General features: G+C 39.8%; 1 protein-coding gene across 3 annotated transcripts in view; it reads left to right on the plus strand.

Moving 5' to 3' along the window:
- The window catches only part of syt1a (synaptotagmin Ia), a 205529-nt gene that overhangs the window by 128292 nt on the left and 61499 nt on the right, over positions 1–15738 (plus strand). For all 3 annotated transcript variants that reach the window (XM_084909776.1, XM_084909774.1, XM_084909775.1), the window contains one exon: positions 14462–14665. In XM_084909776.1, the coding sequence (XP_084765902.1) occupies positions 14491–14665 (175 nt within the window). In that variant the 5' untranslated portion in view covers positions 14462–14490. The remainder of the gene's footprint in view (positions 1–14461; positions 14666–15738) is intronic.

The raw sequence follows: 15738 nt of genomic DNA on the forward strand, positions 1-15738 counted from the left end.
AACAACTCAGGGAGTGTGCCGTACGTACACAGCATAAAGAACAAGAGCAAATGATAAGAGCTGCTCAGATCTGGGACCCTGGAGTCCTTCTCTTTTGCAGACAACAAGGCTGCTTTTTCTAACTTTCCTTAGCGCTTTGGAGGCAGTAATTGAAATCTTTGTGCACTGGCTTAATAGAGCTGTCCAACCCTGGCTGCAAAGCAGGGTTAATAACTTTTTCCAGTTCCATTACCCCCTGAGATTGGCTTCAGGTGAGTAAAGAGGGTGCTCTGGACAAGGGGATGTGGCCACCGGGCCTTCTCAACCTCATCTTATCTCTGCTCACTGCAGGCAGCTCACCCGACAATCATTTACATGACCGATTATATACAGAAAAGACCCCTCCCACCCAGTGTGCATATGTGTGACTGTCTGGAAATACTATCCTATAATAAATGAGCACCTGGCAGATGGTAGTGGATACTTGACTGACAGCCAGTAATTAACGTGCCAGTTCACTAACTTATCCACTTTACCAATGTTGAGGTGGGCTGCTAGGTTTTTGTACATGCAAATATCAGTGTGGTGCTGCTTCTTAAGTTTTAATTTTTAAGTTCTTGGTTGTTTATTGGCTGAAGTACTTTGATATTTGACGTGTTATTGCCACTCCATAAAGCTGAGGGATTTTTTTTGTTCTTGTGAAACAGTAATGACACTTTTTTTTTTTTTTTTACAGCCCTTGATTTTTCTTTGTGATTTTCTTTGATGGAGAGTGAATATAGACTGAGAGAAATAGGCAGCACAGTGGGAGTTTGAGTTCTGCTGACTTTGAAATTGTATGCATGAAATGTTCATTTTCTACTGGAATGAATAGACTGAGTAGAAACATTTATATGCACAAAGCAAGCCAGCTCCTGGTTATAATGTCCCGAAGGTCTTTCTTCCTTAACTGAATTGAACTGGCTGGTTGTCAATAAGGAACCACTTAAGAAATACCGACCAAATATACTGACCAGGCAGCAGCAGATATAAGCAGAAGAGCTGATCCCCATTTTAAGTAAAAAGAGTTACAATTACAGTATTTCTACAGTGGCCAATAGTAACTACACAAGTCTCTAGCAAGCTAATGTAATAAGAGAACTGAGAAGAAGTGGTATGAAGGCTGTCACAGGAAAAGACGGGATTATTCTTCATTTATTTCTAGCTTTCAGTCTGCTGTGTTATGACTTGGACTAACTGCAGTAACTCTCAGACAGATTGGAGAAGGTTTGCAAATAATTGCTGACGAATTTATAAACACAAACAGATTGCTGACACTTTGCAATCAATCTGAGCAACCTGGTTATATTCTGCATCAAAGCAAGGTTGCCGAACACCTATGTGATTTTGCAGTAAACCATCTCCTGGATTAATTTCTGTTTCCAAAGCTACGAGGTTCTGGATATTCTCTGAATGTAAGTTGTTTATCCAAATTTCTGTTTAATGTGAATCTGTGTGTATGTAAACAGCAACTTATTTATAATTTTGACCAATTTGATGATAAACAACTTGTTAATCATTATATTAATCAACAGATTGGCAACTGTTTGTTCACACAATGGTAGCAGGTTGTCTCCATCTCATCGCTGTTTTATCACCATTTTGATGCACCCTACTTGATTTGAGGACAGCACCTGCAGGTAGTCGCAGACCCGGTTCATGTTTTTGAAGCAAACATTTCAAAGGCAGCTAGATTACAGGGACACAATAATTTTGGTTGTACTGCTGCTGCCATCAACTGCTGTTTGGCTGTTGTGGCTGTAGCATTAATAACGCAGGTGGCTAGCTGCTTTGCTAGCATTATCAAAGAGATGTGTTGAGCATGAGTACATGATGTTTATCAGGAAGACATCTGTGGGCGTGGATAACTTCCCAATACATATATATATATATATATATATATATATATATATATAACACGAAGAAGGAACACGAGAAGCTGGAGAAATACCAAGGGCTCAGAGAAGAGCTCGAGAGGATGTGGAGGGTGAAGGTAACGGTGGTCCCCGTGGTAATCGGAGCACTAGGTGCGGTGACTCCCAAGCTAGGTGAGTGGCTCCAGCAGATCCCGGGAATAACATCGGAGATCTCTGTCCAGAAGAGCGCAGTCCTGGGAACAGCTAAGATACTGCGCAGGACCCTCAAGCTCCCAGGCCTCTGGTAGAGGACCCGAGCTTGAAGGATAAACTGCCCGCAGGGGCGTGCTGGGTGTTTATATATATATATTTCAGAAACAAGGTAACAATCTACAGTGAAGACAGTGGTTAAGTAACTTCTGTCGACTGCATGCTGCTCTGCTACATGTGCTGCAGAGTGTGCTGAACTGAAGAAAATGTAGTGACGCATTTCTGAATTGCACCGAGTCTCATTTTAGTCATTATGCCTGTTAAATAAAAATAAATAAAAATCAAGATTTCATTTTGCCACGTGTTGGACATCATCGATATATTGATTTTATAAACAAAGTTTCAGACTTTAATAAACAAAATATCTCTTATATGACTGAAGAAACTTTAGAAGTAAAGTGTTGTCTTCGCCCTGAGCAAGGTTACTTAAGTAACCAAGGTAAGGTTTTAACTATTCTTTAAAAATACTTTCAAGCCTTACTGCCATTTACCAACATGGCATTGATGACTAATTCGAGACCTTGCATTGCTAAATGCTATATAATACTGATGTCAAGAGAAAAAAATAAATTCATTCAATAATGAGTCATAACAGCAGGATCATAAAATTTCATCTTTAAAGCAAGGCTGTACGGATCCGTTTGCCGACATTCTCCATGTTCTTCTTGTTGCTACAGTCCTATTGACACAAGAAGACCTTCACTAGTGGCACTAATGGCTTTCCTTTCCCATCAGTTTTGCATCCTTCTATCTGCAATTCAAACTTGTATGACTGAATCCGTGTCCATTTGAAGTGTGTTGAAGGCCTAAATGAACTACAAAACGAAGTGAAACAACCATCAGTATCGCCATTGGCAAAATTAGTTTAACCATTGTTATCAACCTTACAATTTCACAATCATGCATCCCTACTTTAAAGCTTTGAATTGCTTAAAAACTTAATTTGCTAAATATCTCCCCAGCTCAAAATAATGGTCTTAATTGGTTGATGCAGCAATTTATTATGCATGCAAACACAAGCTTTAATTTAATTTTTTTTTCCTGTGTCATTTATTGTAATTACACAGTTAGCACTCCCTTTGGATCAAAACAAGTGTCCTTGCTATGATTATTAGTTTATTCAGATCTGCAAAGCAGTCGCTGAGTGTCGTCCTGAGGATTGCTTTGAACAGCAGGAATTCCCATGCTTTAATCAAATCTGTGACTGGTTTGAAACCTCCAAGCAACCGTTCACTGGTAAATGACTAAGACTGCCACGTTTAGTGAAGCCATATAATATGATTTCATTAACATTGTTATAAAATAAATCCAAATTAAAAGTTATGCAGTCTTCTGTGATTGTGAAATTCAGAGCCGATTACAGTGTTTAAAATAATGATTATGCAAACAGTTTGTTTATTTTGTTTTTCTTTTATTATATTTATACCTCCATTTGTACCAAGAAACTAAAGAAATATAATATATGATTATGAAAAGGAAGGTATTTTTCAAAAAGCTTTTCAAATCTTCATCATAAAGGCTTTGAGTATTTAGCTGGTGTAAAGTTCATGTTAAATAAGAGCAAATTATTGGCTGCTGCTATTGGCTACAAACTACAAAAATGCTCTCCTAATAGAAAATGTTAATGACTTGCTGTAGTGTTGTGACTCCTTTGGTTGCTAGCAGATTGCTGTGGTCGCCTGTAGTTTGCCTGAAGATGCCAACTTGTGTGCAAATACTCACCAACACAAGTGAAACTTGAGAAAGTGTCTGCAGTCAAAGTAAAAGCTGTCTTATTGCTACAACCAACAAATGACAAAAGGTGGTGCTTTTACTTTGAAGGCGAATGATCTCCATTTCCAGTTTGGGTTACACGTTTCCCGCTTGGTGAGTATTTAGCAAGTGTTTACAGAGAACATAGCACTTCTAACTAACTTATCAAAGCAATCGCAAGGAGGAATAGCATTCACATGCCTCTTTGCAACTGATATTACCTAGCGACAAAAACCATTTGCCGACCAACAATACACATTTTTCCCTGGCTTGCGGGGGTTGATCACAAACCTGTATGACCCATTCTTTAGTTTAAAAAACATTCAGGTTGAGATGTGAGGCTTATTAATTCTCTATTGTAAGGTACATAATGCACATATTGTATTTATCAAGACAACAGCGATCATTTCTGCATTCTGTATTAAGTTTATATAAATTATGCTGTCATAGAGCAACAGGCACATCAATATCTGCCAATTCTCAGACAATTTACTTTGAGGACTGAATCATAATATCGACAAAAAGACTGTGCGCCGTGCTCTCTGTACTGTTCTGTACTTTCCTGTGTGAACTGTGAATAATATCGAATCTGATGGCACCATTAGACCTGAGTTTGGCTGGTTTTTCACTTCCCTTAAACAGCATGAGCTGTAACACCCAGCACAGTGAGGAAACTTGCCAAAGCTAGACCCAGTGGGGAGCAGACCATTCCACATGACACCAACATGCTGTCCAAATCTTCTCAAGAAGGGCTCGCAAACATCTCTGTAGTCACTGTGTTTAGTAGTAATCCGTTCCATCATCTTCATCTTGCCTTTGATCTCTTTTTTATGTTATGTTATGTTAATTGTTTATTATAGTCCATCTTAAGGAGGCAGGAATCGATTAGTGCAGGCTTTAAGAGAGGAAGGAGAACATGAACGCATGATGAAGAAGCTCGCAGGGATGATAGAGGGAGTTGGGGAGCAAGGGAGCTGACCCAGTTAGCAAAGGAGAGAGAGAGAGAGGTGATAGGAGGGAGCAGTGTGCCAGCATCACAACTGTGGTTGGGGACCTGCTGGGCCATCTGGCGGCCCTGTAATTGGGTTGGGGTTTTACACCTGAGCGGTACACCTCTAAAGAGATGGCTGAGTCAAAAAAAAAGAAGAAAAAAAAAAAAACAAGCAGCGTATTGTGTCCTGGTGGGAGTGACAGATAAAGTTGAGAAAAGGTTAGAGCAATTGCTACAGTAGTATCTCCTAAGTGTTTCTTTTTTCTCTCCTTGAATTTGAATTAGCTCTTTCGGCTTGCTTTCACCACAGCTTACAAGATGGAAAGATTTACACGTCATCACTGGGTTGGAAAGGACAAGCTGCAGTGTGACTGTAAAAGGAAAGTACAGCCATTTTGTTCAAAAACAAGAACATTATTTAATGCTGTTTACCGAGTGAGATGTAATAGCGACGGGACGGACATCAACTTTGCGTTGAAATGGAGCTACAGTTTGATTACATCGCGATGACAGCCCTCTGAGAAGGAAAAAGGTCAACACTCTCTGGTTCTCTGTAAAGATAAATAAGCTCGTTTCCACTCTAAATGAGACTGGGTTTCGCTTGGACCTGCTGTGAAGCACTGGAGATAATACGGAAGTTGTCATCTTATGCTTGAATGGGCAGGAAGTCATTAAGACACAAATATGAGCTGAATTAATGTTTCACTTTTGCTCGCGATGTGAGGGCTGATGTGAGAGGCATAACAGACGCCATGGGTGGTCCTTCACACGCACTGCTCGTAGTTGGTCAACTTTTCATGTGACATTTTGGACTGAGAAGCATCGCTCTCACAAGAGCCGACAGAAAATCGTGTAAAATCAAAGCTTGGAGCATTATTTCATTCAGATGCGTGTCTCTTTCTGGATATTTGAAAGGTTTCTAATTAATTATAATGGCGTCATTTACATAAAAATTTGCACCTACTGTCTGCCAAATACCTCAGGGTAATTATTATTACCTAAGAAAAGGACCCTGTCAGGCGTGCACCTCTTTTCATTAATCTGATGACATTTGAACGTTCAGCTTCATGTCTGAATGAGCACTCTTGCTACTTTTCCCTAAAATTTGCAGTAGCACTCCTGCTAGGTTGGATTTCATAGGAATTACTTACTAGATGCGCCAAATATCATCTATTTAGAATGATTTTTGTTATAAATGCTGAAGAATCTAGACAAAAAGATCAGATTATGAAGGGTTTTTTTTAATCCTCAGGTGGGAATAATATTTCAAAATAAATAATGCAGGACTGTGGTGGTGTTGAAGAAGAGCTAGCAAGAGATTTGACACCGAAATGGAGATTTACTCTGGTGTTCTCAGCGCTGAGATACAATGTCAGGTCTCTGAGGAACTACCACTCACAAGCAATGGGTCTCCTGGGTTTCTGTGTGCAGCTCTTAAATCTAGCTCAACACAACAAAAAGGGGGGAAAACACCACTTTGTGGAGCTACTAGGCAATTATGTTTTACAAGTCATTTATTTATTGAGTTGAATACTTACTTAGGCTAGAATTTTTAAAATGGAGTGGGGAAAAGGGGGACCCAGAGGGGGGTACGTGAGAAATCAGAAATCAATACCAAACAAAACTGTCTTTGACCAAAAAGTTTGGAAACTCGGCAAGTTCAAAGAGTTTTAATTATGCCAGACCTCCTGCCTTTATAATCAGAAGCATAAAGCCTCGTCCACACAAGAAGAGATTTGCTCATCTTGCATTGATTTGTCACTGACAGTTGGTCGCTAGGTATCCCGCTAATGTCTTTAATACCCAGTCATATGTCAATCAGCAATACCCCACACTTATCACTCGTAGTCGTCTAAATCAATCTTCTTTGAGTTGAACAAATTTAACTCAGGATCTGCCAACTTTGCATGCCAACAGTATTTCACCCATTGATTTACTGAAGTTCACCTTTGCAAAGTAAAAGAAATCAAGAATATTATATTATTTAACTCATCTATATTGACAATGATGCACTGAGGAGGGTACTCCCTCCACTCTACCCAAGCCTTCCCCTTAATTTCCTCCTGTCAAAAACACCCCTCAGAAAGACGTCTGCTTATTCGATCCTACAGATAACAAAATTACGAATGTCTCATGGAGTTCACAGAGAAACAGGATTGTTTAGAATCCCCTTTTCTTAATTATCTTTCTTTTCAAAACTGTGTTGCCTTTTCACTTTTTCAAATCCAGAGATTTCGTTGGAAGTTGCAGCAGACAGAGGCTAACTAAACTAAAACTTCAGTAGCGTAGTTACTCTTTACCAGAATCAGTGCTAAAGATTCCTGTTGGCTGCAGTGCAACAAATATATTTTGAGTTATGTTAAAGGCTGATGCCTGAAATGGCTCTCTCTGACACTGTAGCGGGGATCTCTGAATGAAGCTACAAGGAAGGTTAAGGTAAAAGTGATCTACGTGGCACTTTTACAGCTTTTTATGGTTATTATATATTCCACGGCTGACAAGGACTAAAGTAAATCTCCCTGAATTACATATCCCTGTACAATCATGGTGATACATCATGCATGTTTTGCTGTCTCACACATGAGCCATAGAGCTCACTTAGAAACACTGAGTGGAAGCCTGTGTTCTTCTCAGGCCATGGTCAGGTCTTTTTCGATAGAAGCCTCCCACACGCACTCGTCATTGTTCTCCCTAAAAGTCCTCGCCTGCGTTGAAGTATCTGTGTCATTGCCAAGCAGGCATCTCAGCGGATCAGCCCCCACATTCACCTTGCAACATTTCAAAGAGAGACCAAAGGGAGGCTGAGCGAACATGGACATGTGTAGGCGGCCGTGTAACCAAGGGGTACGTTGAGAGGGCGGAGGTAACCAATGGCTGGTTTTTTGTTTTGTTTTGAGGGTATTTTTAAGGCTCATTGTCACATTTTACTGAAATTAAAAGATCTGATATGAATCTTGTTCTTGCTTTGATTGCAGATTATCTTTTACTAGTCACTCTGTTTTTTGTTTTTTTCTGCAGCAGCTGGCCTCATGACACCTCTCAAAAATATCTGATGATAGAGAAAGATGCTGTTAAAGACGTGTTAGTCAAGTGTTAAAAACAGAGCTGGAGAGTGCAGCGATATCATGCTTTTTGCAGTATGTTGGGAACCAGCAGCTGGCAAACATGTAGTGATTGTGAACGCAACACTGCGCTAACAAAGTACAGGTGCTTTTTATTCATATTCATTGAGAACAAAGGGGGTTTGAGCTTAATTAAACCAACCAGACCCAATTAAAGGTGTGTTAGCCTTGCAGCCATTGCTCTTATGACACCTGTTGACAGAGTTGTCAACATCGCGTTTGAAGATTAAACCCTAAAAGATCCACTTGATGACTCTGAAATACAACTGAAGCAAATTCAAGTACCTGCTGTTTTATCAAAGAAGACGAGGTGAAGATAAATAGCAACCATCTCTAGCTATTACTTAAATGTAGAGCAGAGGTGTTGAACTCATTTTAGTTCATGGGCCCATACCTAATTTGATCTCAAGTGGGCCAGACGAGAATATGAATAATTTGATCTGAATTTCTTCCTTTTTAATGAACCATCTACTCAGAAAACAAAAGATGATCAGCCTGAGATTTTTTGCCTCACTTTCCGTTTCAAATATCGTTACACACACTAAAATCCATGTTCCCATTGGCCTTCTTCGGATTCTTACACTACTCAGAGTACTTTAACAATCTCACCAACCCAGATCTCCTCCAGTGCATCGGTGACCTTCACTTCATTTCCTAAGATTGCCCCGCTCTCTCTCAAACAAAGTAAAGGTAACACTTACTAATCACGGCTTCTTGCCAATGCCTTCTTTGGGGTTCTGCCTAGCCTGGACGCTGCTTGTTGATCCCCACTTTCCTCTTTACTTACTCCATCCACCCTTATCCTTCAATAAAGGTTGTTTAATTTAATTGAGGATGGTGACCCTGCTGGTGGAAAAGGCCGCACAATTCAAACTTCAGGGACTGATGAAAAGAACAGTTCAGACACCCACCCTGTTTAGGTGAACTTGGTGTTAATTCCTTTACAAGCACAATATCTACATGTTTAAACCTTCAAATAACCCATGCAATGTACGCAGGACTTCTAGCCACAGCTATTTTGAAGACTTTAAAGTATAAAAATCCAATACAAACATGGAGGCTATCAATTTAAAACCCCTGACAAACAATCACTGCAGATGGGATGTGACAAACAGTGGCTGTTAGCTTACAAGCTCAATATAAGTTTATTTTTTTAAATAAACAACAGAACATTTATTATCGATATTCAGTTAGCAGCCAAAAACCTTTCTGTTATCAGCCACTCACTCCTGTTAGCGTATCTACCTAACCACTGTTATCAGCAGCACTCACCCCATTATAAACAAAACAAAAAAAATCTATTATATAATTGGTCAGAGATACTTTATGCAATCAGATGCCCTGTTATTTCACTATATAACAGTTGTATTTCAGGACAGAGCCCTGTAATCAGTGACACTTGCCCTGTTTTATCCCCCAAAAGGCAGACCTTCTTTGCTATTCCCTCATATCTCTCCTTACTTTGAACAGCAACCCATCCCAATACTTCTGGCAAGCTAGCCCCATAATAAGATCCCTCATTGGCTACTTTTGGTGAACACCACCAGTTGTAATCCTGGGTGAGCCCAAAGCACTGTAGTAGTCAGCAGGTATTTTTTCTCCTAGTTTATTTTTCCATCGTCTCACTCACAGACTCTACCTCTGTGCCGAACCAACGGCGTATTGGGTTCTTACTACCAATCAGCTCAGCCTGCTGAGTGACGGTTGCTCTGATGTTAATTGTCCCAGCTGGTTGCGGAGCTACTGGCCAAACTAGCTGGCCACCATGGGGCTTGCCGCTGCCTGAGCTTTCATTGTTCTCTGCTTCATTTCCTTAGTGGCAGATTTAGTGGTTTTAAAATAAAAGTAGATTTTAGTCTTGGGGCCCTTGCAGGCAGACTGTGTAAGGCTCTGCCTTACTGCTCTCTCTCCCTGACTCAGGTGCTACCCTCCTTTTCTCCTTAGGAGCCAATGCCAATCACTCATCAGCACTGGAGTTCAGAAGCTGGGGAACAGTGCTATTTGGACCGTCTGGCAGTATGTGTTAGCTGCTAGTGAGTAGTTATTTGCTCTGACTAATTCCTTATACAGTTTCTTATTTTTGATGATGTGTTTTTGTTCTTGTCAGAAATAGGAGCGTAGCCTTCTGATTTTTTATTCTCTCACACCTACTGTGTAACCCCGTTTGAAAGCAGTATGCTGGTTTAATGACAGGTCATTGTTCGGGTCATTGTTGACTTGTTGACTGCTTTCAGTCAGATTTCTGCCAACTGACTGGTTTGTATTAGATATATACATCTTCTAATAAAGAAAAACAAATTGCATTCCACTCTCAGAAAATCCAGAGCGACTTTTTGTGCTCATTTCCAGCTCTACGGTTTTATTCTTGGACTAACGTCACTTTGCATCTCAGTGCATCTCATCGGCCCTATATATATATATATACACACACATACATATATATACACACATACATATATATACCACTTCTGTCTCTGCCTGTAAATAGCAGTTTACAGTTCGCTCCTTCACGCAGTCTGTGCCATTTTGTATTCGGTTTAATGTGAACGTATCATAGAAGTGCTTAAACATAGTCTTTATCCTCTTGAAGCATCAGACAGGTTAAATGTATTTAGAGTCAACACTCACTTTATTAGTTACACCTCACGCCGAACTGCCTCGCTTCTTTGCGGCTTAGGTTCAGCAAGCTTTTGCTTCTGTATTTGCATGATAGCATTTGACGGTTGCTGAGGATTTATGGGAAACGTCCTCCTGCTGCAAACCTTTTCTACAGCATCCCAAAGGATTGTGATCTAGTGACTGCGGAGACAACTTGAGCATTATGAACTAATCTGAGCTTTCTGACATGAGTTGTCTTACTGAGCTAGACAATGGTGCACAACGATCAAAAGGAGAAAGACATAGTCTTAGGCTGTGGCAGCTGGTACAAATGGATTTAAAGCAGCTTTGATTGCTGGCTCGATCAATTTGTGAATTTCTTGTTGTTAATCAGAACCTGCGCTTTCCTTTTACCCTGTTCTGGCAGAAAGCAAGATTTAAGACAACAGCTTGGATATTTCACGTCTCCTGACATCTAATTTTGGTGAGCCTGTGCATACTGTAGCCCCAGTTTCCTATTTTTAGGTGACTGGACAGACACCCGGTGTCGTCTTACTGCTGTAGGCCATCTGTTTCATCTGTGTTGTGTGTTCAGAGTTGCTTTTCCTGTGGTCCATGCTTGTAGCAAGTGGTTATGTGAGCTACCGTTTCCTTTCAATCAGCTCAAACTAGCCTGGTCGTTCTTTACTGACCTCTGCCACGAACATGGTGTTTCTGCCACCCACTAGATGTTTTCTTTTTTTCCTTTTTTCTTTAGGGCCATTCTCTGCAACCCCCTGGGATGATTGTGTGTGTGAAAAGCCTGTCTTGCTTGGTTTGGATGTCTGCAGGACCCCAAAGTTAAATGCTTTGGGTTTCTCCCACACAATTGACCGATAAGATATTTGATTCAACTTGCAGTTGAACAGAGTGAGACACTCAAAATGAAGACTCAGCTTCAGTTAAGAAACTCGTCTAACGGCACTGAGAATTTTATTAAAAGAAAAGAAAAGAAAAGTACATTTGATAGCTTTTGGACTGAAATGAGAGCTCCACTGTTTGCAAACTGAGATAAAATATTCACCCACATTTAAAGCCTCATTGCCTCTTGGTTCCAGTTGTCAGGCAACAGATTGCATCTTAACTGCAAGTTATTTATTCCACAAGAATGATACTTGGTGTATTTGATGGCTGAATAATTTTGTTTAGATGACTGTACTTTATTACAAAAAAAAAAGGTGGTTGTCACTACTGTCAGTCTCAATAGTAGCAGTAGTAAAGTAGATTTTAAAACAGTGAAGCCAGACTTGTGAAAACTCCAAAAACACAGAGTGGGAAATAATCAATCCTGCCCTTCCAACTACACTCAGAGTTAAGAAAAAGAAGAGAATCAGTAGATAATAGGTTTCTCTTATCAGGATGTGATAGTGAAGCAGATCAACTGCTTAAATAATCCCAAAGTAATGAAACAGGTTCCTTTCTTCTTACTCACACCCAAATGAAGCTTAAAGTGGCTAAATTTAGTTACTCCCTCAGAAAATGACAAATACTTAGAAGACACTTTGCATCCGTAATTTAATTGAAGTGCAAACGTCCTACCTGCCTTTATAAACCAAATTTTATACATTCGTAAAATAATAACTTGGAAATCACTTTGCTAAACCTTTCTTTCTGTCGTGGTTGTAAAGATTGCATTAGGGTGAATTGGCACCAAGTTCTGTTTTCAGCTCTTTCAGTTTAAGAGATGAATATCATTAAAGGCAATACTGAATGCTTACACTGAGATTTTTTCAGTTACATCGAAACCTTTAACAGCCTGTCTGTCAGAACCCGTGCAGTGCCCTTATATGAAACAGCACTGTAAATGGAAAATGTGAGCATAACAAGCAGTGACTGTGGCAAAGAACGAAAATAAGGCCATCAATCTTTTCTGTGGAGTGGTTTTCTTTAGTATGCCATTATCCTCATGGAGTGCTTTGGTGACAGAGCCAAATTACAACCTGCACTGTGGGAGCAGACAATAAATAGTTCCCATCAGGATACAACACATCACCAGAAAAACAAAGATGTGCACACACACTAACAATCACTTATGTTGTAAAACGAACATTCCTGTTTGAGATTATGCCTATCAAACCAGTTTTTTATTCAGGGATCCACTAATTGTGAAATTCTTGGATGTTAATTGGCAGATACCACTTTTTTCTGTTTATCTATTTTGCTTTATTCGAGTTTCTTTTCCCTTTGTTTCAGAAAATTCAGTAATCCTGATTATCAAAAGGAACACTTTCGAAATATTTCATTTGTTTATCACAGCATCTTTGAACATTACTTTTTGTAGTGTTAAATCAGCTTTGCACAAACTCTGCCCATTCAGTATTGTCAAATATACCAAGTCTGATGTTGTCTGAGAAAGATGTTCAGCAGATTAGTGGTACAACTCAAATAAAGTGGACAAAAAAGCCATGTTAAACAAACAAGACACATTTCATTACTTTTCTTACACATTTTATTATTCATTATAAATGACACCAGTATGGTGAAGAGCCATTATTCCTAAGTAAAACAAAGTTTGACAAAGCATACAGCTGACTTTGGATCAGGTGGCCATGAGCCATCCCTTAGTTGTGCTGCAGTCAGCCTTGGCTCCTGAGAGGCTTCCCATAATGAATGTTTCTACTGCACTCTCTCAGTCTTTTGTTCTGCCCCCATCCCCTCACCCCCAAGATGGCCACCCCTCCCCGAGCCTGGTTTGGCAGGAAGTTTCTTTCTATTAAAAGGGAGTTTTTTCTTCCCACTGTCGCCAAGTGCTTGATCAATGGTGGTTGTCTGATTGTTGGGGATTTTTACCTTACAACATAAAGTACTTTGAGGTAACTATTGCTGTGATTTGGGGCTATATAGATAAAACTGAGCTGTTCCCATTCAAGCTGATACATCAGTGCATGCTTAGTTAAAACATTTTTATTAAGGCTAAAAAAAAAAGAAATCTAGAAAGCCAAGTCTCTGCTTTAGTGCTTGGTGGTTACAGTGTCCCGGCTTTTGACAGCACTGGTAATGAACATGAACGTGAAATCCTTTGCAGTAAGATTGAAACCTAAACCATCAGAAAGAATATGATGAGGAAGGCATGTTTGTTTTTTTTTTGTTGTGTGTCTTTGTATATTATGTGCAGTTGAATTTTTGCAACTCCCATTTTAAATGTTATTTAGACGAGCAAAAAGAGTGGCAGGCTCAGCACTTCGATGTTATAATCGTGGTATTTATAATATCATAGAGTTTTTAGTGTCTTATTAATACATGTGCCAGCTGTTGTTCTTCGGCGGTGAGTGAGGTGATGATTAACATGTTCAGAAGTTACACAGTACATGTGCAAGTACATGGATTTGCACACACACACAAAGCTGCAGTTAACCTTAGAGACACAGCGCTGCCTTCTGTCCGTTCACAAAACACCTGTGTGTAAAGTAAATACACCTGTTGTGTACCAAGAGCTTGGTGTAAGATTGAACTCGTAGCACATTTTCAGTTTTCCTGTGAAAGCACAGTTTCTGATGGAGCCAGCAGAGCTGAGATTCACAGTCTTTACCGCATGAGAGTAATAAATAATAATTCTATCTTCGCTCTGTGATGTTAATCTGGGGTTTAAGCAGTGACTGAGTGGCTTTGTTCTGAATTCAGACTGCTGGCCAATTCATCCTGGACCCCAGCTGATGTTTACTCAGGCTGAGCCGGCAGCTGCTCACACGATCTGCGTCAACTCAGTCATCTGACAAGGCGTGCACGCTGCCTCTGACATGCATCTGTCACAGCAGCAAAAGAAAAAAAAAATCTAACTGATTCTGCTTCCTCTTTCTTTTTCTCCTCGTGTCCAGCATCTGCCTGGCTGCCCAGCATCGCCACAATGAATGAAAGTCGAAGGGAAGCACTGGCGGCGGCCGCCCCCGCGCCCACCACCCCCTCCTCCTCCACGGCTGGCTCCAACACCACCAACATGGCCGGCCCGGGCACAGGCGAGAAGGATGAAGCCTTCTCCAAGCTGAAGGACAAGTTCATGAATGAGCTGAACAAAATTCCATGTGAGTGTGTCTTTCTTTTCTCCAGTCTGGCAGTGGGACAACTTGAGAGCTAAAGCATCAAGTGTATTTTGTGTTGTTTTATTTAATATATCTCTGGTTTCTGGTGTTAATTATACAGAATTACCCATTTTAAAACAGTCTTAGCCCTTATAAGATGCTTTTATAAGGTGTTATTGTTGATAACTGCTACATTTCTTGGGGTTTCTTGGAACCTTTCTGATGTCATACATCAGAATGTCATTTTAATACGAACCTTAAACTTCTGATTATGTACGAGGGGTTTGCAGACATGCAAAGGCACCATTTGTGTCATATAATAATAAATATAAACTTTATTTATATAGCAACTTTCAAAATCAGAGTTACAGTGTTTCTCAACATTAAAAAGAGATTAAAATTAAATAAAATGAGCTATAGGAACACCGGAGATTAAAGTGAGGAATGTTTGAAATTTAAAATGGAAAACAACTTTATTAAAAGCAAATATATATTTAACTTAAATAAAAACATAGAAATAACTCAAAGTAGAGGGACAGAAAAGGACTAATTGTAAAAATATGTAAATAGTATTTGCATAGCAATTTCTTTACTCAAGTTAAACACTCAAAGCCTCATTTACTAATTTACACATATTCATATAAGTGTTTTTTCCCCTTTTCAACCTAATATTCATTGACTCACACTGTGATGGACGCATCAGGGGCATCTCAGGGTTAAGCATCTTCCTCAAGGACACTTCAACATGTAGTATGGAGGAGCCAGTCATCGAACTCGCAACCTTTCAGTTGATAAACAGCCCACTCTACCCTCTTGAGCCACAACCGTCCCCATGTCTTTAAGATGGACTTGAAAGATGACAGCAAGCTCACCAAAATATACATGCATATATCTTTAAAAGAGGTAAACGTTCTTTTGTATAAAATTATGAATCAAAGTCTCCAAGACTGAGCAACTGAATTGACCTGCTTATTCAGGCTGAAGTCGTTATCACAAATGATGCTGAGTTTTCTTTTGTTTGTTTTTTTAAATATTGACCCAACATTAAAGATGAGGACCTCGGGTCTGTTGTAGTG

This window comes from Perissodus microlepis, chromosome 17, assembly GCF_051167445.1.
Source record: "Perissodus microlepis isolate ML-2025 ecotype Zambia chromosome 17, ASM5116744v1, whole genome shotgun sequence".
Classification (NCBI taxonomy): Eukaryota; Metazoa; Chordata; class Actinopteri; order Cichliformes; family Cichlidae; genus Perissodus; species Perissodus microlepis.